This window comes from Megascapheus bottae, chromosome 23, assembly GCF_031878675.1.
Source record: "Megascapheus bottae isolate mThoBot1 chromosome 23, mThoBot2.hap1, whole genome shotgun sequence".
NCBI classification, from domain to species: domain Eukaryota; kingdom Metazoa; phylum Chordata; class Mammalia; order Rodentia; family Geomyidae; genus Megascapheus; species Megascapheus bottae.
The window spans coordinates 2,990,354-3,016,382 of NC_143531.1; the positions used below are offsets into that span (position 1 = coordinate 2,990,354).

Here is a 26,029-nt window from a genome sequence, read left to right on the forward strand (position 1 = left end):
TATTAGAGAACACTGTATTAAATATAAAACCATTATACATACTTAAGATCATCTATCACTTTGGCCTGTTCGTTCAATTCTCTGATATCCACTAAACGCTTCATAATTTTTCTTCCTCGAAGTTCTCCTGGTTGGATGGAAGATGGTCCTTGTCTTCGATAATCTACAGCTTCCTGAAACATGGAAAGCATATCTGGTATGTCAGTATCAATCTCAGTTCACATGGCAAATCTATGCTACAATATTAACATTTTAAATCAAAAATAGCATGCAAGAATCAAAGACATCTATATATTAAGTAAGATGATTAGATTCTCCAATGATTCAAGTCCCTTCAATTTTGTAGGGAATCTAGTTACTAGTTGCAGTTAGTTTCTACCTACATTTCCCCATGAGTGTGCTCTGCATGCTTGCAAATGGGGTTGGCTAGACTGAGGGGAGACCCATTTCTCTGTGTCACACAGATACTCTGCAGGAACAGAATAGCGCTGATTTGGGGGCGTCAGGCCTAGGAGGTGATTTACAAGTCGCTGCCCAAAGGTGAGTTTGTGGCCATCTCCACTTACTGTACTTCCATCTGAACTCTAAACAATAAACAGTAATATTAATTTAAATTTCAAGAATAAGACTATTTCATAGTACAATACTTAATTTTCAAAAACCGTGACAGAATGAGAGCAGAGTAATTTTGACCACCAAATAATTTGATTCTAGAGACTACATAGTACAGATGTATACTTTCAAATATCTACTTTCACTTTGCATATGCACAATGCTTTGTAATGTTTTTGTGTGCTAAACCTGGGTGGGGCTTGAACTCAGGGCCTGGATACTGTCTTTGAGCTTTTGTTCTTAAGGCTAGTCTAAGGCTCTACCACTTGAGGTACAGCTCCCCTTCCAACTTTTGGTTTTGTTAGTTAATTGGATATAAGAGTCTCCTGCCTGGCTGGCTGCAAATGACGATGCTCAGAGCTCAGCTTCCTGGGTAGTACGGATTACAGCCACTGGCTACCAACTACACAATGCTTTTTTAAAAGAACTCATTTGTAAACATCTTTATGAAGATACAACTACCCTACCATAAAATTCACTTAAAAAGTTCAATTCTCATTAATCAAGGTGCATTGTATTCATATTTGACTTTTGAATTGATTTGTACAACTACTTAAATTAAAAAAATAAATGTGAAACTCAATGGTTTTTAGTACACTCACAAAGTTGTATAATCATTACACTCACAAAAGGAATCTGTATGCATCAGCATTTCCTTCTACTTCCCATCCCAGCCTGAGATACCCTACTGCTCTACTTCCTGTCTCTGCTGGTTTTCCTGCACAGCACTTTCAGCATCACTGCACTACGTACAAGTGAAGGCACTCAGTTAAATGCAAATGGGACAACATTCAGTGGTTCATCTTCCCATTTCATGCTAAAGTCTCCTTACTGTGTGGATGGTGGGAGACATCGTATCAACCTCATCCTCATCTGAGAGATCAGCTATGTTCACTGAGTTTAGGTCAGCAATATCATCTGTGTCCTCCTCTCCTGTCAGAGTGGTAAGGGTGTTGCCCAGGGCATTAAGTCGTTTCCCGATGTTGGGGTCCATATGGACGTCAATCCCACACATTTTCCACAGTACATTCAGTGTCCAGGTGCCAGCACTACTGCTTTCTGTAGAAATTTAAAAGTGGCAGTTGTTTTAAATAGCCCTAAGTATCGAAATTTAAGTAATAGTTTTACATAATAAAATATAATGAAGACCATCTCCAATAACTCGTTTTCCACAGCAAGCAAAGAGGCTATGAGCTTGATTTCCCTCTGTGCACCCACCCTTACCTTTGAATAGCTCCCTTCTTTATCCTGAGAACTGCAGATTATCTCCCCTACAGGAATTGCCATGAGTATCATTCATTAGCCAGAAATGATTAGGGAAATGAGTAATCCACAAAGAAAAACAAAGAAGAGCCACAAGTTCTGCTAACAGTTGGATCTTGCTCCAGTAGTTCCTTTTCTTCTCAAAAAAAGCATTGCTAAGTTTAATGGTGATCTGCAAATAACCTGTGATATGTTCCTTCTCTGGTTAAGATTAAATGGACTGGGCTATTGTCACTGACAAAGGCCTTCTGTAATACACATTTCTATCATTCACGCCCAGTTCCTTCTAGCAGTGCTGCTGGAAGTGGCTTCATTTTTCCAGTTCCTTGTCAATGGGGATAGAAGGGGTTGTGCTATCTATGATCATTTGCTCAGGTCAGCACAGAGGCTCAGGTTGGGAAGGATAACAGTGAAAAGGGAAAGGCCAATTTCCACACCTCGCAACATTTTAAGAGCCCTTAAATGAATGGCTGTATTTAGCTCACCCTGCCTATAACATGAGAAATGATTTTTTTTTAATTTGTACTTCCATAGTTATCTCTTCAGTGACTTTTTAGACTTGCTGCCCTCTAATCTTTCAAAGTGTCACCATTTTCATTCTTGTTCCAAAATATTTGATGGCCTCCTACTCCACACTGAGTCAGGTTAAAGCATCTTCATTTAACCTTTAAGGGTTTTCCAATTTATTTTTCACCTACTTCATCTCAGTCAAATGTAACAACAACTCTGATCAGACACGATGCATGAACATCAGAAGAGATGTTAGTCTCTGCCTGAGTTTGCTGAGGCCACATGTCTTGGCTTTTGCTTGAGGAATATTTTATTCGTCTTTTGGGAGCAGTAAAGTGCTTGTTCTTTCACAAAGCTTTTCTCTGCTCTAATGTCCTCCCACATTTGGAAATATTCTTTCTCTTTCACATTTCAAAGCAATTAGGCTATTTTCTATATTCACTCCAATGCAATGTTGCTTCATTTGCCTTAACAACATCATCAAGTCAAATGCATAAAGAATAACAAGTGTATTTCATATTAAGTCTTCCTCAAACCATTTTCAAATGTATCTGGTTTACTGTAGGTATCTAACACTATTACAAAAGGTTTCGAAAAGATTACTGTATTCCAGAATTACTTTAGGTAAAAGATCCTCCTGAAGTTCAAACCATGGCAGAATCCTACCTGATAAACATAGTGACAGCAAGAGCGAATGCACACCTACCAGCTGCTGCTTGTCCAGTGGTCCTTGAACACACTTCATAGGTGCCATCTGGGACGACACCTGTACAGAAATGACCACAAATAGCAATAAAAATACACACGATTAAACACTGTCTTTAAATTTAAATTTTTCACCTAAAGGTAATTACTATCTAGACAAAAATAGGGTACATTCTTCTTAAATTTCCGTCCCTAGGGTATGGAGGGCGACCCTAAGCCTCCTTAGCTTTCACATCTGCGTTCAGCTTTAGCCACACTCCCCATGTGGCTACTTAGGAGATGTCATCATCGGTTTCCCTCAATCTCTGGAGGATGCTATGACAACATAAACCATCAGGAATGAATGGTGTTCTGAAAGTACAAACTACTTTAAATGACTTTTTTACGACCAGGAATTCCCATATTTTGCTAGAGACATGATCTATCATGTCTTCCCCTTGATAAGGAGTGTTTTATGGGCAAAACTGGCTGATTTCCATTATTGTCACCATCAAAATTATGATCTAACCATTTGAATGTATCTTATTTTAAGGACAAGCATTTTAACACAGGATAGCTTTAATCTGATAGTTTATGCTTTCAAAAAGAGATTAGTTAAATTCAACAATTTTAAATAGTAAAGGACATATCCTCAAAACAACTTTTAAACAAAGAAAAATCTAAAGATAGAATTAAAGCCTTTCACAGTAATCCTTCGTGGAAACTATCATCTAAACTTGACAGATATAGTGTTCAACAGAATGTCCCTTTAATAACTCCTCTGAGTTCTAAATTAGAATCTAAATACTACTTAAAGTTAGGCATGCCATTCCTTTTCTGGGTACCATGGTATTCCTTCTCCTGAAAGTTTCCCAACTTAGACATACTACAATTTAGTTTGTAAGACAGATCTTTTGGTTACTAAGTAACCATTTCTATTTATGTATGTTTTAAAAAAGATATTGCCAATAACGTTAAAACTAAATCATATTTTTGAACTGTATTATACCAGTGTCTTAACATGCTGATTCTAAGAAAAAAATGGATTTAACTTTAAGATTCAGATACAATCAAGAAAAAAAGCACATATAGTTAGCTTCTCAAATTGAAGAATGCACTGAAATGCCCTTGGAATTTGACCATTATCTCTTCCCCCTAAATACTAAATGAATGTTATATGCAATTATATTTACTACTAATAAAAATTACAAAGTAGTAAACAATTTTGTCCATTTTGGAGTTCCTGTAATGTGTCGGTAAAACTACTATTTATCTCCTCTTCCTCTGGCCTTCTCCCAAGATTCAAGCAATAACAGGTTATAAAAGCAAGTAATCTTGGTAATCGAAAATCCAAAAGAAAATATTCCAATTATACTCCAAATAATTTGCAGCATGTTGAGTGTTTTTGCATTGTTGAAAGAATGCTTGATTATTCTGAGTATGATCTGATGCTGAATCTGAGGTATATTTATTGTGCATCATTTTTGTTTAAAATAAACTAAGGAAACTGCATAATTCCTTTCACACCTATTATATTTTTATTAATACAAGAATGGCAAAGATATTACCTCAATAAAAACTGGTAGGTTTAATTTTAGCCTTAAAGAATAAAACCAAAAGCCAGCTTCTGGTGACTCATGCCTATAATTCTAGCTACTCAGAAGGCTGAAATCTGAGGATCAGGGTTTTAAGGAAAGTTCATGAAATTCTTATCTTTAATTAATCACCAAAAAAAAAAAAATCCCACAATCAGGAAGTGGTGCTGGGGCTCAAGGGGTGGTAACCTTGAGCTGAAGAGCTCAAGGACAGCGCCCAGGCTCACAGTTCAAGCCCCAATGGAGCTGTGATTCAAGTGGTAGAGCACCATCCCTAAGGGGGAGAGGAGGAAACATTCATAGATAACATGTAGGCCCTGAGTTCAAGGACTGACACACAAAAAAATCTGGAAATAAGCAATGAAAGCTTCAGATGTTAGCCCTAAAAAGAATATCAGGTTGGATTACTAATCCAACTGATGAAAGCTATAGTTTTGCACAAGTAGGGTTCATTACCATTAAGTACAAATAGCCTTTATTTCAAAGGTTGTTCCTCTAAGCACCCTCCCATGGTAAACATAAAAGATTTTAAAAGCTTTAATCATTCTGAACCTCACATAAAAAATGAAAGACACTCACAAGCATTCATGACCAGATCACCACGAATCTCCGGTTTCCAGTCATCCCACGATGTCTCAAAACCATCAGCAAATCGGATGCAGAAGTTTTTGAAATGCCCTTTGCTGACTAGAGACTCGGAGGAACAGGCAGTGATGAGCGTGCTCTCGATGGTCAGCACCAGCGCCGAGCCCGTGTCCAGGTCTCCAGTGTGATTGGACTGCACACACAGAGCAAGGGACTCAGGAGGCCTACCATTTACACTCAGACATTCCCACACATTACAGGAAGGGCACTCTAGAAAGGTTTAAGCCTAGAAATCCTCATTACAAAGCAGATGAGAAAAGAGCTTTTAAAAGTGAAATTGAGCACGTGAAATACTTGTCATGTGCATTTTTTTTTAACTTAGCCTGCTTAAGGCTACTCTCTATTTTTCTATAACTAACTAATGTTTTACACTGCTTGTACTTATACCTTCTCTCTATGGGCGTGGCCTTGCTGAACCCTGTCCATTATGCCAATAAAAAGCCTACATAGTTCATTCCCTCAACATAACTACACCAATTCAGGACCTCCCTACCCCTATCCTCAACCCAAAGGAGGTTTATAATACTGTCTAGCCAAATATAAAGTAATTCAATGATTGGTTACATTTTAAGTAAAGTGATAGCAGGAAAACATATATTTCTAGATTTGATTGTTTTATCTGTGATTTTTTGGGCAGACAGGGATTGGTAGCATTTAAAAAATTTTTTTTTGCTCTTACACATGTGCTTGATTATGTATGTATGTATTCCTGAAAATTGGTCTTAAATTATGAAGAGAACATTACTGTTTATCTGGGTTTAGAAAAATAAACTTGGAGGTTCATTACTATTAGTTAATATTAACAGAAGCATTTTAAAATTCCTTGATATAGTACAGCACTCTTAAATTTCCTTTTGTTTCAGGGCCGGGATTTTTGGCCTAATGGTAGAGTGCTTGCTTAGCATGCACAAAGACCCGGGTTCGATTCCTTGGTACCACATACATAGAAAAAGCTTGAGGTGGTGCTATGGCTCAAGTGGTAGAGCTCTAGCCTTGAGAAAAGTCCAAGGGCAGTGCTCAGGCCCTGAGTGCAAGCCCCACAACTGGCAAAAACAAACAAACAATGTCCTTTTGTTTCTATTTTATAGCTCAAAGATTTCTTTAACAAACAAAAAAAAGTGATTTTGAAAATTAAGGGATTGTTTTTTTGTTTGCTTGTTTTGTTTGCCAGCCCTGGGGCTTGAACTCAGGGCATGAGCACTGTCCTTGGATACTTTTTGCTCAAGGTTAGCACCCTGCCACTTGAGCCACAGCACTACCTCCAGCTTTGTCTGTGTATGTGGTTCTGGGGAATCAAACCCAGAGCTTCATGCCTACTAGGCGAGCACTCTACCACTAGGCCAGCACTCTACCACTAGGCCATGCTCCCAGACCAGATTTCAACCTTCTGAGCAGCCAGGACTACAACAGGGAAGAGCACTGGCACCCTGCCGGTATGAATCTTACCATTATTCTGAAGCAAACCCTGAGGGCTTCAAGAAGTCTCTGGATGAGTTCAATCCTCTGCACTGAATTCAAATTATAAACTGCTGAAATTTTTATTATTTTGCCCAATGAAATGGGTATTATTTTACTCCTAGAAATGATTTGTAGACATTTGTTTTAATCTTGAATCAAAGAAATAGGGCTTGATATTTTGTACCTGTGCAGTATTTGTGATGGGTAGACAAATTCCCAGGTCATTCACGGTTAGTTGGAGGAAGAGTGTCCCAAAAGCCTGCGCTGATGTTTGCTGGAGACCAGGTAGCATATCGACCACCTCCTTAGTAGCCATATGAATATCCTTATGTAAAGCCATGCGTTGTTCATTCCAATTGTCATACGCAGCCTTATAATTCAGCCAGAACAACACAGCTTTTGAGAATTAAGAAATTAAAGTTAACACTAACAGGCTTATGAGGTTAATTCATCTTACAGCTGCAATATCCTGTTGACTGGTAAAAATTACTCCCTCAAATGGTAGCATCAAGAAAGTTAAGAAGAAAGTAGGCTCAGGTCCTTCGATTTGCATCTGTATTTGTATGATGACAATTCCATGGCAGGCATAGGGATGGTGTAATAAAAATAGGCATGGTCCTTGCAGAGTTTACTGTTATTACCATTTATTTATCTATTTATTTAATTAACTTATTTATTTGGTAGTCCAGGGGCTGGACCTCAGGGTCTGAGCACTGTTCTTGGGCTTTCTCAAGGCTAGTGCTCTACCATTTGAGCCACAGCACTACTTCTGGCATTTTCTACTTTTGGGGTACCAAGGAATCGAACCTGGGTCATTGTGCATGTTGGGCAAGCACTCTACCACTAGGTCAAACTCCAAGTCCTTTTAAAGTTATCTTAAGGGCCGGGAGTTTGGCCTAGTGGTACAGTGCTTGCCTAGCATGCACGAAGACCCGGGTTCAACTCCTCGGCACCACATACATAGAAAAAAGACGGAAGTGGCGCTGAGGCTTACGTGGTAGAGCTCTAGCCTTGAGAAAGTCCAAGGACAGTGCTCAGGCCCTGAGGTCAAGCCCAGGACTGGCAAAAAAAAAAAAAATAAATAAAGTTATCTTAAAAGTAGTACACGATGCAAAAAATATGCAATTAAAAAGAAAGATCAAGTCTGAGTTCATTAAAGGAACACCACTCTAAGGAAATTCTTCATTTCATGGAGGTAAATGGCATAATAAATACTAAAAAGAAGGTAAAGACAGAAGAGTCAGAAGCTGAAGGAAAAGTGGGAACTGTGACAAATATGCAGTACAAAACACCTCAATGAGCTGGCAAAAGCTGAGAAAAGGCTAGAAAAATGAGAGATGAACACCACACATACAAGATGAAGCAAAAGAAAATGTTATCTGTAACAATGTTGGACTGTCACCTGTTGAAATGTTAAATGCTTTTAGAAGTAGTTCCTTTTCCCACTAAAATGCAATTCAAACATATTTATACAGGCCCTATTCCCTAGACTGTGAGTTCACCCTTTTCAATTTCTTTCTTTCCTGGAAGCACTATTTTTTCTTTTGTTTGTTTGGTTTTTTTTGGTCACTGTTTCCCTCTCCTCACTCCTCCAACCATCTTGATTTCCCCCCTTCCTTTCCCTATTTCAAATAAACAAATAAATGTATATACAAAATACCAGGTAACAAAGTCAGATATAGTAACAACATGAGATAAACCATAAGGGCAAAAAAAAAAAAAAAAGAGAAGAGAAATAGCATAGTATACTAAAATCAACTATCAGATCTCTGCACTTATACGCTATCCTCTCTTATTTGGAGAATGTTTGCTTTGTTCTCACAATATTCAGGATTCTCTTAGGCCCTAGGATACAATGGGAAACAAGAGAAGTTCTAATTCCTTGTAATGCTGGTAAACACTGAACTCAGAACTAAATCTGAAGAGGTTGTTTCTTCTCTCAGAAACATTAAGAAGTTATAGACTCCCTCAGATTCTAGAACTCCATCTTGTAGTAGAGCACTTCTGCACTGACTTAGGTTTTTAGAGGGCAGGAATCCTGTAGTCCAATTTGTATTTCACACTTCAGTAAACCTTCATAAAATGACTAAGCCTGCGTCAAAACATCAAGGGGTAGAATATCCAAAACCAAAGATTTAGTATTTACATTAAAATATAAAGTCACACATCTCTATTTTTCCAGGTAAAAAGCAAAAAAAAAAATGTTGACAAATAAAATGTCTTTAAAACAAGCAAGAATATCGCTTTCCCATGAAGGAGACATTTAGCAGTCAAGCATTTATGCTGGTAAACCACACCTGATTGTGTGCACATTACCAAGGCATTTCTCCATCCTACAAGATGATGTCTGAATCTTACCTCTGTCAAAGGCCACAGGCTGTGCATAAACAATTGGTCTATTTAAAGTAATAAGTACAGCTTCCCTATCAGAAGAACCACTGATTTCTTCTCGAAGGGCATTCCTTAAGCCAATTCTAGTTTTAAAATAGGCAACTTGATGAAAATCAGAACCAGCTTCCTCATACACCTAAAATAAAATGGAAAGTGCAGTAATAATTAAAATAGTAGAAAGAATGTCTTAATAAAAGTTACTCATCATTAATGGCAGTGTTCACCAAAAGAACCACATTTTTGTCAATTTCTTGAAAACACAGACAACCATAGCAGAGGTGACTGAGGAGCTGGGGATGAGGCTTAGTGGTAAAGTGCTGTCCAAGCCAGTGAGCCAGGTTTCATTCTACACGGTGGCAGACAGGATTACACAGTACATGCTTCAAAAGAATCAGCCCTTCTCTCCTAGTAAAGCAGGCTTTCAGTGAAAAGTGCTGTTCCACACACAAAAAGAGGATCTTGTAAATTTTTTTCTCAACATAATCTCTAATATAGCCACTTTATTTTAAAACCATGATTGGCAGTTTTTTTTTTTTCTTTTTTGCCAGTCCTGGGCTGGAGCTCAGGGCCTGAGCACTGTCCTTGAACTTTCTCAAGGCTAGAGCTCTACCACTTGAGCCTCAGCACCACTTCTGGCTTTTTTTCTATATATGTGGTACCAAGGAATTGAACCCGGGTCTTTGTGAATGTTAGGCTAGCACTCTACCACTAGGCCAAACTCCCGGCCCCCATGATTGGCATTTTTAAAATTTTTCTTTAAAAAGAGAAAGCATTGGCCGGGAGTTTGGCCTAGTGGTGGAATGCCTGCCTAGTATGCACAAAGACCCAGGTTCGATACATAGAACCACATACATAGAAAAAGGCTGGAAGTGGTGCTGTGGCTCAAGTGGCAGAGTGCTAGCCTTGAGAAAAGCCCAAGAACAGTGCTCAGGCCCTGAGCTCAAGCCCAGGACTGGCAAAAAAAAAAAAAAAAAAAAAAAAAAAAAAAAAAAAAAAAGCATTAAGTCTCCATAATTGTTAATGAAAGAACTGCAACAAAACAACCCCATGAAAAAGACTTAAGAAAAAAATCATATTAAGTGAAGTAAGCCAGACTCAAAGGAACATAGGCTCAATGGTTTCCCTCATTTGCCATAATCAGTAGAAACCTTGGACTCTTCTAGCAGAGATTTGCAATAGAGCAAAACCTAGATACATAAGGCCATACAGTATGACACTAAATGAAAGGACCTCTAGGATATAGAAACAAAAACCAAATAATAAGTGATTGTTGTCCTTAATGTACTATGTTATCTCTCATCTCTTTTGCTGTCCCTTGGTTATCTCATATTGTTACAGCATTTTACCTTGTTATCTGATATATTGGATATATGAGTGTTTGGTTATTTGAAATTGGATAGGAAAGGGGGAAAACAAGATGAGGGTGAGGGTAGGGGGGAGGGAAATGGGGATCAAGACATGAGAAAAAGTATCAATGTATGTGTAGTAATGCACCTTCCATCTGGCGAATGTAATGTAACCCTTCTATTAATTACAATAAAAAATATATGGAAAAAAATAAAACAACCCCATGAGCAGCAAAAGTTAATTCTATGAGTGTAACTTCTATCTTTAAAAATAAAACTTTATGTATGTACATACTTTCACATAAAAGTACTCATGCATATATATAACTTGTAGCATATATATTTTGCAAATATAAATTAGTAACATTTTAGGTAATGAATGTTTGTATAAGAACCTGAAATAAAAATTTTTAACACACTTAAAAATTGCCAACAAGTATTTATGAAGATACTGAAGCTTCATGTGATTAGACCACTAGACAGTATTTGTCATAATAATGAAATGCTGCAGTAAAATTGTAAAGGTCTTCTTACATCAATTTTCAGTAGTATTTAAAATCTAATTTTAGGAATTGAACTGCTCTTGTAAATATGGTAATTCATGAATGGAAGTAGTTCAAAATATTATGAGAAATGCGAAAGCAAGAGTTATAGAATGTGTACATTATATACACACCTGATGTTTGACAATTTGTCCTAAAGCTAGGTTTAAGTCCACTTGGCATTTACCAAATAGTTTCAAGTAGCTGCTACTTCCTGGTGAAGCTTTGGTTTGAAGTCGGTTAGAAAGTTCCAGTTCAATCAATCCAGTTTCAAATCTCACAGCTCTCATGGATGGGGTTGTGGCTGTGACTTGAATACCCTGCAGATTATGTCACAAAAGGAAAAAAAGAAATATCCATTACTAATGTCCATTCATTTGTTCAATATAAGACAAATAAAATAGCCATGTAAGAAACATGTCTAAGAGAAACCATAATGCTGATGTGAGTACAGGCAGCACTAGAAAACATAAGAGAATGTATCTGTTATTCAGTGTTACCTTAAACTGTAAGTTCAGGGAGTAGAGGAGAATCTTGGGCTTATCACCATCCGTGGTTCCATCATGCTCATTCCAGAGTGGAATGGGCTGCTCTCCCCCTGAAGAGGTTATAATCAACCAAGGGTTAGGCATCTTCACAAAAAGAAGTATTATAATTTTGTGAATTCAAAAGTAATCTCCATTAAAAGGTCTTTTTTTCTTTTTTGCTTTTGAGTCCAGGTCTCCCTATACAGCCCAAGATGGCCCTAACTTGAAACTGTCCTACCTCAGCTGTTCACTTTCTAGGCTTAAAGGCTTCAACAACTAGCAGGCTACCACAACTAGCAGAACTAGTATTCTTAAATTGCAGTCTTCAATGTAGTGACATTTCCCTGAGGCAGGCATATATAAAGCAATAATAATTCTGCATAGATAAACATTTACCAAGAATATTTTAGAGACACACAATTGAAACAAATAAGCGAGGCAAAAATATATAAAACTGTTAATCTCTTCAACGATATGAACATTTTTGTTTATATTTACATGTGAGGCAAGAAAAAAATTTTTTTAAAGATAAAGGTGGAGAAATATAAAATAAGGTTAATATATGCTCGTCATAAAGACTGTAAAATCCAATGTTTGATAAGCTTACCACCATTCCCCAATTTCACTCAAATATAACCTCTTCTGTTGCAACGTCATTTGGAAATCTTATACTCATTTAAAGTAGTGTAAGTGCTATTTCTAAAATACTGACTTATGCTCAGTCTGTCACTATTTATCACTGATTGATGAGCATATGTGTCTACCACTGTTACTTTTGTGCCAATCAAGCTTTATTTCCAATTGTAGAATATCATGGAGTGAATGAGATTTAAAAACCTAGATTATAAGGTAGCAGATAATTTTAGATCATCTTACCAGAAACTTTTTGTATTACTTCATTAACTTCCTTCATGAATACTTTCTGTACAAACACCAAGTGATTTAAAAGATCTGTAGTAAGATTATGTTCAAAGGAACCAACCTGCCAAACAAAACCAACATATTATATTAACACTATGTAATGTTTTATCAGCTTTACATTTTTTTCTTTAAAAAATCATCCAAACTTCTAAGGAAAAGATAATTGTCTACATACTAGTTGAGAATAATACAGGAGTTTAAAAATCCAGAGTCGCTAATATTCTAATAGTTTGACACTGATAAAGGCCATTCACAATGTTTTATGTACCATTTTTAAAGGTACTTAATAAGGTAGCATTTTTTTAAAAAACATGTAAAATATTCAACTATATAGCCTAATTTCACAATTAAAATATTGCGTAAAGTGAAATTTATTTTTGATAATTGTTTTGTGCTCTTAAACCACAGATAAGCATCATTACAAATAAAAGAAAATTTATTTCACCATTTCACTATTTAGTGATCATTTCACTATTTACTCTATAAGCCATGTTAGATGTTAAAGACACAGCTGTAAAGACTATATTTGAGTAAAATAGCAAACCATAAATATATAAACTAAGTTGAACAAAATATGTACTGTTCTTAGTTCAAGGCATTCATTTTTGGCAAAGATTAATAAACAGATAAAACAGCTCATAAATAAAGTTAATGATAGGAGAAATATACTTAACAACTATGATTACAGCAAATACCTCATACCTGACACTTCTGCAGGGTTCATATTTTCATCAAAATTAAAAGAACGAAGGCTTGGGAGCTATAGCAAGCTCCTGATCAGCCTGACCTACGTACCACATTAGATTTATTTCACTTTAAATAAAATGATAGTATTGCTCAACTGGAGTACAGAACACTTATTTTCAAAGCAGAAAGCCCCAGTGGAGAGCTGAATTGGGACACCACAGTGCTTTAAAAAGTTTTAAGTAAATTATCCACTTGTTAGACTCTTGTATGCTTTCCTTTGTACAATTACTTTCCCTATAAACAAATTCCAACTCTGAGATCTAAGGTAAGGAGGATCTGAAGAAATTAAGTCAGACTGTATATCCTCTGCAACAGTAATATTTTTATGAGAATATTCACATATCATTAGTATAGATGCTTCAGATTTCAGTAAAAATTCTAAAACCAGTAGAAAAATTGTGGGTTTTTTTGTTTTCTTTGCCAGATTGTAACTTTCTGACATACTGCTGAGGTGAGGTGAGCATGCAGTGTGCTGCCTGGAAGAGGAGGAGTACTGAAGAGAGGTCCTTGTCACCTTCATTTAAAGCTTGGGAGACCTTGAAAGGCAAGTTGTTTTTTCTCAGCTTCAATTTTCTATGACATGAACTGAAAGAACACAAGAAACTGCACCCTAAAATTGTAATATTTCTGTCAAAAACCTCAAAACAGCTTCCTTAGAGATGTTCAAATAGAATTAAATGTGTTCATATGCTTTTTCCTTTTGATAGTTATGAAGTTAAAAAAAAAAAGATGTAATCAGGTCTGCCAGCTCCCAACTTACTTTAGTATTATTCTGTAAATCTATTTTATTTTCCTATATGATCTTTAAATGATTGCTACTAATTCTGTATGTCTATATGAGCCATGTTACTTCATTAGGGCTAATTTCTGCACTTAGAAAATGAAATCAAGTCTATTTGCCTCACAGAGCTGATTTAAGAACTACAGAAATCAATGCACAGAAGGCATTTGACTATCAGCTACTACTGCCCTCCATAATCTTTTGTTGTTGTGGTGGTGTCTTAGGGCTTCCACTCAGGGCCTGGGTGCTGTCCCTGAGCTTTTTGACTCAAGTCTAGTGGTCTACCACCTGAGCCACAGCTCCATTTCTAGCTTTTTGGTGCTTAACTGGAGATAAAGAGCCCCTCTCTCTTTCTCTCTCTCCCTCCCTTTTTTCTTTGCCAGTCCTGGGGCTTGAATTCAGGGTCTTATCACTGTCCTTGGGTTTTCTCAAGGCTAGAGCTCTACCACTTGAGCCACAGCACCACTTCTGGCTTTCTCTATATATGTAGTATCAAGGAATTGAATCTGGGTCTTTGTGCATGTTAGGCAAGCACTCTACCACTAGGCTAAACTCCTGGCCCTGAGATGAGCCACATGGACTTTCCTGCCCAGGCTGGCTTTGAACCTCAGTTCCTCATATCTCAGGCTTCTGAGTAGCTAAGGTGACAGGTGTGAGCCACCCAGCTCATCATCTATTTTTAAGATAAATATTTAGTCAACTGTAAGAAACATAAATTTAAAGGTCACCACTATATTTTTAACAAGTATATTCCAATTAAACCTCAGCGAGAAAGAAAAGACACTGAACAATAGGGACTAGAAACAGAGACACTTTTGTTGTTGATTCAGTAGAAATGACTTTTGTAGAAATGAGGGATTTAAAAGCTTGAATGACTACATATGTTGGTACATCTAAAATCTGAAGACAAATACAAAGAGTAAGAAAATACAAAAGTAAACTTACTTCTGCCACACAACGTAGATAATTTCCCTGTAAATAGTACCCTTGCTTAGAAGGCAGTTCATCTATACTCCACACTTGGTCTGAGTAGCTATCATGCTCTTCCATTATGTACTTTCCTGACATAGTAACAGGAGGAAGGTTAAGACTGGCAGAAGGAGGAATCGTTGACATATCTGTGGCAGAAACTTTTGAAGTAAAGCGCAACCTGTGATTTGGCAATTCAAATGTAAACCTTGTCTGTGCACCTGTAAAAGAAAGAAAACTTATTGTTTGTCTAGGTACTTATCCATGCATTAATTTTTTGTTTTTATATCTTTTCAAACACATGAAATGATACTTCAAATGTCCTAATAACTTACTCTCTAATTTTTAATCTAATATAGGGTTACTAGAAATAGCAACTATTTCTAAGCTTCTGTTTATCAGAAATGGTAGGTGCCTGGCATTGTTTTAGATATTAGACAAGCACCTCCAAATATTCTTTTTTTTTGGTACCAGTCCTGGGGCTTGAACTCAGGGCCTGAGCACTGTCCTTGGGCTTTTTCCTCAAAGCTAGCACTCTGCCACTTGAGCCACAGCCCCACTTCTGGCTTCTTCTATGTATGTGGTACCAAGGAATCAAACCTGGGTCTTTGTGCATGCTAAGCAAGCACTCTACCACTAGGTCAAACTCCCGACCCCCAAATATTCTTTACAATATAGAAGGCAAAACAGAAAGAAGAGCTATAACGAGAGAAATCAATTTATGTTTTTAAAAAAACAATCTCAAATACAAGGAAAATTCAGTTTAATCAGAAAATTATACAAACACGCGTATCTTTGACCTTAATCATTTTCAAAAAAAATTTTTTTACCAGTCCTGAGGCTTGAACTTGGGGCCTGGGCACTGTCCTTGGGCTTTCTTAGGGCTAGTGCTCTACCACTTGAGCCACTGTATCACTTCCAACATTTTCTGTTTAAGTGCTTCTGAGGAAATGAACCCAGGGCTTCATGCATGCTAGGCAAGCACTCTACCACTAGGCCAAACTTCTGGCTCTGACCTTAACCACAAACTCCTGGCCCTGACCTTAACCATTTTTAATGGGATAATTATCCATTTGTACATCAAGTAAGGGTATGTTATCCAAATAAGGATATTTTAAGTTTTAATTTGTTCTTTACACTAAACTGAACAGAGTGTACGTACACACACACACACACACACTGTTCAGCCCATAGTTCTCCAACTGTCTATGTAGGCAGGAAGGTGTAATGAAAACCTTATAATAATCAAAAGCTATTAATTCCCATCATTAAGTACTATATTGTATCCATTATATATTATTTATTCCTACTCTCACTTGAGCAGAAATAACTTTTTTTCAAAATACTAACAAGGATTACTTGCTGTAGGTCATGTTCACAACTTCACAATATTTATTCTTAGCATGCATTAGTCATGAATACATTTTACCAACTGTAGCATCTACAAAATGGTTAAAAAGGCTCTGCCTACCCTAATCTCCTTTCACTCCCTAGTCCATCTAGGGACTTTACCTCAATTGAAAGGGTAAGAAGTTGGAACTTTGTCTACAACCTCTCCTGCCAGTACTCCTGCTAAATAAGGACATCCATACAGAATCAGTCCTCGGCCTCAGTTACAGGTCCACACACTATGACCACCATAGTCATTCTTCTATTTTTGTTCCTCATTCCAACAATTACACTTCTTATCCTGTCGGGATTATTTGACAATGTTTGTTCTGCTCTTACATATTTCCATCTTCCTCTATTTAACCTGCCTATCTGCTTTTTGACTTGCTTCTTCTGTTGACTATTGCATTTCATAGCAACCAGAATAAATGATCAAATGAGTCCACCACATTGTTAGATTAGGCTCCAATACTTGAAAACCCAGAAACTGTGATATTCAGGTATAAATGTTTGAAAACAAACAGCAACAAAAAGCTTCTATTAAAAAACCTCCGAAGTGCTAGGAATATACAAAGATACCTATGTAAAAAGATGTATTTACATGTGTAACAGTTAACTTATCATGATAAAATACTGCTTTAAAAGTTAATGTAAGCCAAGTCTTGATGACTCACATCTAACCCTAGCTACTGAGGAGGCTGAGATCTGAGGACTGATGTTCAATGCCAGCCCAGGAAGGAAAATCCACAAGATTTACCTCTTAATTAACCATCAAAAATACTATACTGGAAGTGGTGTTGTGGCTCAAGTGGTAGAACACTAACCTTGAGTACAAAAACTCAGGGTCAATGTGCCAGGACTCTGAATTCAAGCTCCAGGACTGGCACAAAAAGAAGCAACAATATAAAAGCTGGACACAGTGTTACCAAGAAATTCGAGCAATGAGAACATCCAGGTAGTGTTAATAGAAAAGTCAGTAGTATCTCTGCTAGGAGAGCCCAAGGTTCCTCCTGATCATGACAAATGAGGGAGACTATTGGGCCTATGTTCCTTTGAGTCTGGCTTACTTCACTTAATATGATTTTTTTCTAAGTCTTTCTATTTCCTTACAAATGGGGCGATGTCATTCTTTCTGACAGCAGCATAGAATTCCATTGTGTATAAGTACCACATCTTGTTGACCCAATCATCTACTGAGGGGCACCTGGGTTGGTTCCATATCTTTGCTATGGTAAATAGTGCTGCAATGAACACCATCTCCTAGCAGAGATTCATACTAGAACAAAATCTACATGCATAAGGCCATATAGTATGACGCTAAATGTAAGAACCCCCAGGATATAGAAACAAAAGCCATATAAGGAGTGATTGTTGTCCTTGATGTACTATGTTATCTCTCATCTCTTTTACTGTCCCTTAGTTATCTCATATTTTTACAATATTTCACCTTGTTATCTGATATATTTTATATATGCTTAATTGTTTGAAATAGGAGAGGGAAGAGGAGAAATCAAGTTGTGAGGGGGGACAGGGGAGGGAAATGGAAAACAGGACATGAGAAAGGGCATCAATATTTGTGAAGTAATGTACCTTCTATCTGATGAATATAATGTAACCCTTCTATTAATTACAATAAAATTATATGAAAAAAAAAAGAAAAGTCAGTAGTATAAGCTCAGTGGAGAATAGCTGTGTCCCCCAGTTAAACTGAAGGGGTACCTGCCTACAGTAATGGTCCTGCTTCAGTATCCTTAAACTCTCAAAATGGATACCAGGAAACATGTATAATGGGGACCAAGACATGTGAAAGGGTATCAATGTATGTGAATTAATGCACCTTCTATCTGGCAAATATCATGTAACCCTTAAACATGTATAATGGGGACCAAGACATGTGAAAGGGTATCAATGTATGTGAGTTAATGCACCTTCTATTTGGAAAATATCATGTAACCCCTCTATTAATTACAATAAAAATATATGAAAAAAAAGAAAAAAGAATGTTCAAGATAGCAAAAAAAGTCCAACAAGACAAAGATCGTGAATAGTACAAATAAGTAAGTTCTGGTATAATCACTAATTCCAATGAAAAATGTGAATAAACCAGATAGAATGAGAAAATGAATGAATCTTAAACCAAATGTGGAGCAAAAAAAGTATAGTAAAAAAGTAAGCATTAAATCATTTATGAGTATTATACACCCATGTGGTAAAAGGATAAAGAAAAGCAATGAATGAAGACAAAATCCCCAACAGTGGTCTGTTAGGTTGGGTTAGATCGCAAGTTGATAGGGTCACAATACTCAATTATTCCTTAAAATGTATTTATAATGACTAGTATATATGACAAACATTCACAATTTTAAGAAAGCAAATAATTTCTGGAGAAAATATAATTTTGGATCACAAACCATAGACAAGGAGCTATTTTGAAGAAATGCAATTATATCTGATAAGATAAATGCATAAGTGAAAATGAGCTAAGCAACTCAAACTGTAAAAACCTAACAACAATAGGTTCATCTATTCAATTTAAAATTCAATTTAAGTTTAAATTGGATATGTGGCCTCACCCGTTGAGAATTTTACAGAGTTCAAAGCATGATCCATTGTAACCATGCAAAAAGGCGCCCTCATATTTTTTACTTGATTGATGATCATCATAATGATTTACATTTACCTTTCCATCAAATATATCTTTGTCCTCAGAGATATCATGAAGCTGAATGGACTGAATTTGAAACTCAAATGTTACCTGTCATTCCATGGCTTCTCATTCTTCCCATCTTGTATTCTGCTTTCAGGGACGGCAGAAGTGCTGCCCCAATGGCAATTCCATCTAGCATGGCGCTAAATTTAAGAACAATAGGCTTCTTCTCTAAGCCTTCCGGTAGCTGAGGAAATTCATTAGTTTCTATGGGAGTCTGGTTAACACTTGTGGGGGTTTTCTCAGAAGGCAGTGGGGTTGCAATATCTTCTTTCATAGGCTGTGGACTATAAACCAAAGATAGTGAAAAAATAACTAATAGCTACCACTTTCCTGAAAAAAATTTACTAGATTTCTCATTGCAAAATAGCTATTTGGATGACCATGATTCAGAAATGTAAGCAAGAATAATATAAATTTCTGGTATAGACCTTTGGAATGGTACATTTTCAAGGTGATTTATTTCATTAAAGCAAAGCTGGAATTTCAACTCAAGATCTGATTACAAATTATACAGCATTACCATATGCACAATCCTGTTGGTGGCAACACTTTTATTAAAACCATTTAATAATGCCCAACACCAGCCATATCAGTGATCACTGCAATGTCAAATTTTGTTGCACTGTCCTTGGGCTTTTTTCTCAAGGCTAGCACTCTGCCATTTGAACCACAGCACCATTTCCAGCTCTTCTATGTATGTAGTATTGAGAAATTGAGCCTGGATCTTCATGCATGCCAGGCAAACACTCTACCACTAAGCCAAACTCTTGGCCTCCTATATTGGGTTTTATCTAATTAATCCCACAAAATTCATGGGTACTGTTACCTCACTTTGCAAATGAGAAGCCATAGCTGGACTGTAGTAAAACTAGGACTAAACCTACCTAATCAAACGGACTGCAGAGACTTGATATTGTTTACTATTAACCCTATTAGCAATACATTATTAGAAAGAAAAATTATTTATAGTATTTTAAAACTAGAATATGCACAATCAGGATTCCATAGTACATTGATGGGCTATGTATATTTAAAGTTTGTATAAATAGCAAATTTCAGTAATAATTTGTTAGTACACAAGACCTAAAGATCTAATTAAACCAGATGGGGAAAAATGTCTCTGATTTAGTACAACTTCAAACAATACAATAACATTGTCTTACTATAATGTAAAGACAAAGAAACATAACCAATGTTTACATTTTTATATCTTTTTCATTAGTCATTGCTAAGGAAGAAGGCTAGGCATATAGATGCAGTGAACAATGGCTACAAACACATTAATTGTGGGGCGTGGTGGCTCACGTCTATAATCCTAGCTATTCAGGAGGCTGAGATTTGAGGATCAAGGTTCAAAGCCAGTGCTGGCACAAAAGGACCTGAGCCTCTTACCTCCAATTAACCTCTAGAAAATGGGCAGTGGGGCTTGGCTCAAGGTCGGGTGGTAGCCTTGAGCTGAAGAGCTCAGGGACAACACCCAGGCCCAGGAGTAGGACAGTAGCCTTGAATTGAAGAGCTCAAGGACAGTGCCCAGGCTGAGTGCAAGCCCTATGACCCACCAAAAAAAAAAAAAAAAAAAAAAAAAAAAAAAAGAAAACAAAACAAACATTATTTATTGCTCTTTAAAATATGCCTATGGAATTATATCTAGTCATCAATCAGATCCAGTTATTATTTCAGAATAAAGGATCACACAAAAGAATGTTTGAGACACCAATGACAGATGCAATTTCTGAAACTTTACACAAATAAATCTTAATGAACTCAAAGTAAGAACAGATACCTTCAGAGTTCACCAGTTTTCTTTTTATTAGCACTTATGATGCCCCTAAGTCTCTAGGATCTCTTCAACTGTATTTGTGTAGTATGGAGCACTAACAATTGCTTTTCTGACCATAGTACTTGAAGGCTGGTCAGTATAACTCGGGACTTACTGAATACCATCCTCCCATGGCTGTCTCTAAGTAAGCTCTACCTTCCCCACAGTCCAGATGGTCATCACTTGCAAGTTACCATTCATCTTTCATTCTCACCACAATGAATATCCTACAATGAAATATAGAAGCATGACCAAAGAAAGTAACTTACGCTGTAGAAGGCTGTCGGATGAGGTCTGAGATTTGTTTGGATAACTGGTGAGAACTTCGAACCATCATGCTATGTAAGGTGGCAGGATGTTGAGGAATGTTGATGCTGATAGCTCCAACTTTGAACACAGCAGCATTATTTGTCTTCAGCCCTCTCTGGGCACTGTAGAGAGCTTGGGACTTGGCAATACTACATTTCACTACAGTTCTATCAGTAGAGAAGGAAGATCATTAAAATATAACCAAAGAAAGGGAAAAAGGAAAAAGTATTGAGAGCAAGAGAAATACTCCTAAGTCATTCTAGAAGAGCTAAAACAAGATCTTTGATGTGTTAAATCATGTATCAAAGAAATGTTTTCTCAAAATATGAAAATATACTTTGATACTGCACTGAATAGCATACCATTTCTTTAATAGGAACACTTTATAGACATAATAACTATGTGTTTCTATGTGCTATATGTTAGTAAAAGCACAAACACTGACACATAGAAATGTCATATATAAACACACAAAAATTCCACTTTGGTATATTTATCACATTCACAACTTCCCTTTTCTCCTCCAATTATTCGAGGAATCTCTACAACTCCTGAGCGAGATAGCTGCTGAATACCAAAAGAATTTATACTATACATATCAAGAGGTACAACAAATTACTCTTTTATCTGTGATGCAAAAATTGATGCAAAAAGAAATCCCTGCTGCTTGAGCTCAGGCCTTGCCTGATCAGGCCCTGTGGCTGTGGTTGTAAGGGAGGCTCCCAGGGGATTTATAAGCACCTTGTGAAACAGATCACAATGTCAATCGATCTTTTACCCAGTTCTGGACATGACTATGAAGTTTTCAATGTTTATGACATATATATCTAGCAAGTTAAATATTTTATATCTATTATCTTATGGAAATTTTAAACACTTGTATAAAGCTCATATATAGGCTACAATGACTTAGGTTTAGTGATAACTGTCTTTAAGAATTATAATAAAAATACGAATAGGTCACTCCTATTAGTAGCTGGTAGGCTACTAAATTCATCAGTCTAGGTCCCCATACATCTTCTCCATGTGCTGTCTTATTTTCAATATGCTGCGTGACAAACTAAAATTCTTTGATTGTTTACTATTCAGTTAAAGTACAAATTGAAAATAAAAGCTACACTGCGTGCCTACTAGAGATCCTATTGAAGTATGTTCAGTGGAAATTTGATATTAAAGACTTCAGGACTGCTAGTGCTAAACACTAGAGGTCCCCATTCACACTGCAATCTACATAGAATGACCCCCAATGTTAGCAGCTGTTCTTGAAGTTGGATAGTATGATGTTATGTCAAACACTATTTCTACCTCTAGCCCCACCTCAATACATCTAGTTAAGTAGGTAGGTCCCAAAGAGGTAGAGACAAGAAATAGACTCAGAAGACAAGTAGGCCTATGTTGCTTACATCAATTCAATTTTCCCTGAAAATCTATACAATAAGGTTACCCAATATAATAATTGCATGCAACTTAGTCAATCATTGAAAACCAATACCTCTCTTATCATAATACCCCTAAAAGGGTATGGCAGTCTGTGACTGATATTATGACAGGGACCATCTCTCACTTTCTTACTGTTATATGCCTGTGGTCCAATGAGAGTCTAGCACATAATATGTAAGCTAGTAAGCAATCGCTGAGTAGATATAGCCAGTAAAGGAATTCCAAATTAATATTTTTATACATATTCAGAAAACTCAGATAATAAAAATACACAAAAAATAAACCTCTAGGTACTATAATTTTCAAAGTGGAATTAAATGTGAGTCTTTTGGTATATGTTAAGATGGCACTAATGTCAAGAAGTAGTTTGAAGAAAAAAAATTCTGTAAGTTTTTTTTAGTACTTTCTGTTGGCTGATAAAGTGAAATACTCACAATAATCCCCAAACTTTTCATTAACCATGTTTTATATACAGGCTTATTAATCAATGTACAATGAAACAAATCTTATTAAGCAGATTATCAATTTACCAGTGGATTACATAATGTACACATTTATCCACTTGCTCCACATATTCAAATCTTATAGAAACTGTCCAAAGAAGTAACTTGTACTAAGCCACATGTTAGTTTGTAATGGTGATGGACTTAAATTTTTAACTGCTACTTCAAGGTATGCAATGGACCATTCACAATATAAAGATTTATATAGTAAAAGCCACAGGTAAAACTCATCAAAATAGGAGTAAGCCCTATTTTAAAAACAGAATTATCAAGTTGAAATATACAGACACTTTCTTATTAGTGTTTTAAAATTATTTTTATGGTTATTGAAACTTTAGCAGTAAATTTTTTCGCTTCTATTATAAAACATTAAAAATATTCATGATAATGGCAATTTTAATAGTAACATGTCTACAAAAGCATGAGCAACACACAACTACAATGTTATAAACAACTACAATGTTATATACAATGTTTTGGCAATCATCAATTGCCAAAAAGACAGTCCCTTATTTAAGCTTAAATCTATAGAAGTTTCTGTATTAAGGTTACAAAGCAGTAACTGCATATATTCTCAGCCACAAAAAATAGTTACTGTAAATACTCTAATACTACGTTAATGACAAGCTATGAAAAAGAATGTGACATACAGAAACTCTTGTTTGGCTGTACTTGTAGGAGATGTAGGGAAATCCTCCAGCCTAAGATGCGATGCAGGAAAAAGCAGGAAACAGAAAGGAAGCAAATGAGCATACATAAACCAGTTACACACAAAGAAGCAGCTGGAAAGCTTCTATATAATTTCCCCACCTTAAAGTTATTCTTTAAATACCTTTAAAACTACTTTCATGCCATTTCCATTAAGTGGCAATTTGAAATGAAATGCCAAGGAATAAATTCAAACAGTATTAACACTGTGAGTTTAACTGTGACAAGTGAGTAACGCTTCATTTTCAAATAAAGAACATGACCTAGGAAAGAGGAAGCAAGAAATAGAAACTATATAACGCTTTACTTTTTGGACCAGGACTGTAGCCTAGTGATAAGGCAGGAACAAATCCCTAGGTTCAATTCCTCAGTACTACATATTTTAAAAAAAGCCAGAACTAGTGCTGTGGCTCAAGTGGCAGAGTGCTAGCCTTGAGCAAAAAGTATCCAAGGACAGTGACCAGGCCCTGAGTTCAAATCCCAGGACTGGCAAAAAAAAAAAAGAAAGAAAAAAAAATGAACAAACAACGCCCCCCCCCCCTGCTTTTTTTAGATGTGTAGAGTAGCTCACACCTATAATGTAGTTCTAGATATGAGGGAGACAGAGATGGGAAGATCATGGTTTGAGGCGAGCCTAGGCCTTAAAACAACAGGAGCCGGAAGTGTACCCTAGTGGTAGTACTTGCCTAGCATGCACAAAGCCCTCGGTTCAATTCCTCAGTACCAAATACACAGAAAATGTCAGAGGTAGTGCTATGGCTCAAGTGGCAGAGCACTAACCTTGAGCAAAAAGTGTCCAAGGACAGGCCCCAGGCCTGAGTTCAAGCCCCAAACTGGAAAAAAAAAAAACCCACAACAGATTAAACAAACAGGAAGACATAGTGGTACATGTCTGTAATCCTAACTAGACAGAGAGGAGGAGGTTGCTGGACTGTAGTCTCAGACCCTATCTAAAAAATAAAAGCAAAAAGGACCGGAGGCATGCCTCAAGTGGTAGGGCATTTGCCCTAAAATCAAAAGCCAGTATCAACCAAAAAAGAAAAAAACAAGAACAAAAGGAAAAATCCCTGTCTGATAAATACAATTTGAAGCTCTTCTTGTATGAGATAACAGAAATAGAGAGACCCAGGAGGACAGAGAAAATATAACTCTACAGAAATTTGGTCTACTTTCTGAATAGTTCCAAATATATTAGAGTTCATCAAGAAATGATGGAATCTCTGCGTGTTACTGAGAGGATATTGGGAATAGGGAGAAAAACACAATCAAGTGGTCAAATGGGTTGATAATAAATTAGGGATTTGATTACCACCTGTACAAGTAGTCATTAGGAGAGCACAAATGGTAAGACCAAAGAGTGAAATAAAAGCTTAGGACATAACTGTTTTAAAAAGCAAAACCTATTCTACAACAAACATTTCAAAAGCTTTGTTGTTAATCAATGCAAAATGACAAGAAAAAGTTTTAAAATTCAAGGTGAAAATGAATAATCAGAGTAAGTGTATAGACTTGGCCTATAATTTCACTTTAATTAACTGCTGGAATTACACATTTTCTTTTTATATGCTGAAGAGAAATTTGTACTGTGACCAGATTTCCTGATAGGTTATCTTACAATGTATTGGGAGTTAGGTTTGTATGGGGGGGAGGGGTAAAAAGGGAAGGAATAGATAGCAAAATAAATTTCAGGAAGAAAAACAATTATCTTTCTAAAACCATTTGATTTGTTGATACTCTTTCCTTTGATTTTCTGGTGTTTTTTTTTTTTTTTGGTGGTGGGGGGGGGCGGTTGTGGGGCTTGAACTCTGGGCCTGGGAGCTGTCCCTGAGCTCTTCAGCTCAAGGCTGGCACTCTATCTCTTGAGCCACAGCACCACTTCCAGCTTTCTAGTGATAAATTGGAGATGAGAGTCTCATAGACATTGGTGCCTGGCCTAGTTTTGAATCACGATTCTCAGATCTCAGCCTCCTGAGTAGTTAGGATTAGAGATGTGATCCACGGCACTCAGCTTATTTGTTGATATTCTTAATGGCAGCCAGACTCTTCAAATCTGGAAATATTATACATAAATTCCAAAATCAGTAATTATGAGTTCACCCAAAGAATTTCAAGTTATCTATTAAAAATGAGTATAAGGAAATAAGAAAAAACAAGACTGGA

At 36.6% G+C, this 26,029-nt stretch overlaps 1 protein-coding gene across 1 annotated transcript in view; it reads right to left on the bottom strand.

Annotated features, from left to right (window-relative positions):
- The window catches only part of Bltp1 (bridge-like lipid transfer protein family member 1), a 160,631-nt gene that overhangs the window by 36,071 nt on the left and 98,531 nt on the right, over positions 1 to 26,029 (bottom strand). The window contains exons 50-63 of the mRNA XM_090356623.1: positions 23,812 to 23,862; positions 21,179 to 21,385; positions 19,136 to 19,374; positions 14,968 to 15,212; positions 12,450 to 12,555; positions 11,547 to 11,644; positions 11,181 to 11,366; positions 9,126 to 9,294; positions 6,952 to 7,163; positions 5,244 to 5,442; positions 3,092 to 3,151; positions 1,445 to 1,671; positions 384 to 584; positions 43 to 173 (exon numbers count right to left, since the gene is read on the bottom strand). Coding sequence (XP_090212749.1) covers positions 43 to 173; positions 384 to 584; positions 1,445 to 1,671; positions 3,092 to 3,151; positions 5,244 to 5,442; positions 6,952 to 7,163; positions 9,126 to 9,294; positions 11,181 to 11,366; positions 11,547 to 11,644; positions 12,450 to 12,555; positions 14,968 to 15,212; positions 19,136 to 19,374; positions 21,179 to 21,385; positions 23,812 to 23,862 — 2,331 coding nt within the window. The remainder of the gene's footprint in view (positions 1 to 42; positions 174 to 383; positions 585 to 1,444; positions 1,672 to 3,091; positions 3,152 to 5,243; positions 5,443 to 6,951; positions 7,164 to 9,125; positions 9,295 to 11,180; positions 11,367 to 11,546; positions 11,645 to 12,449; positions 12,556 to 14,967; positions 15,213 to 19,135; positions 19,375 to 21,178; positions 21,386 to 23,811; positions 23,863 to 26,029) is intronic.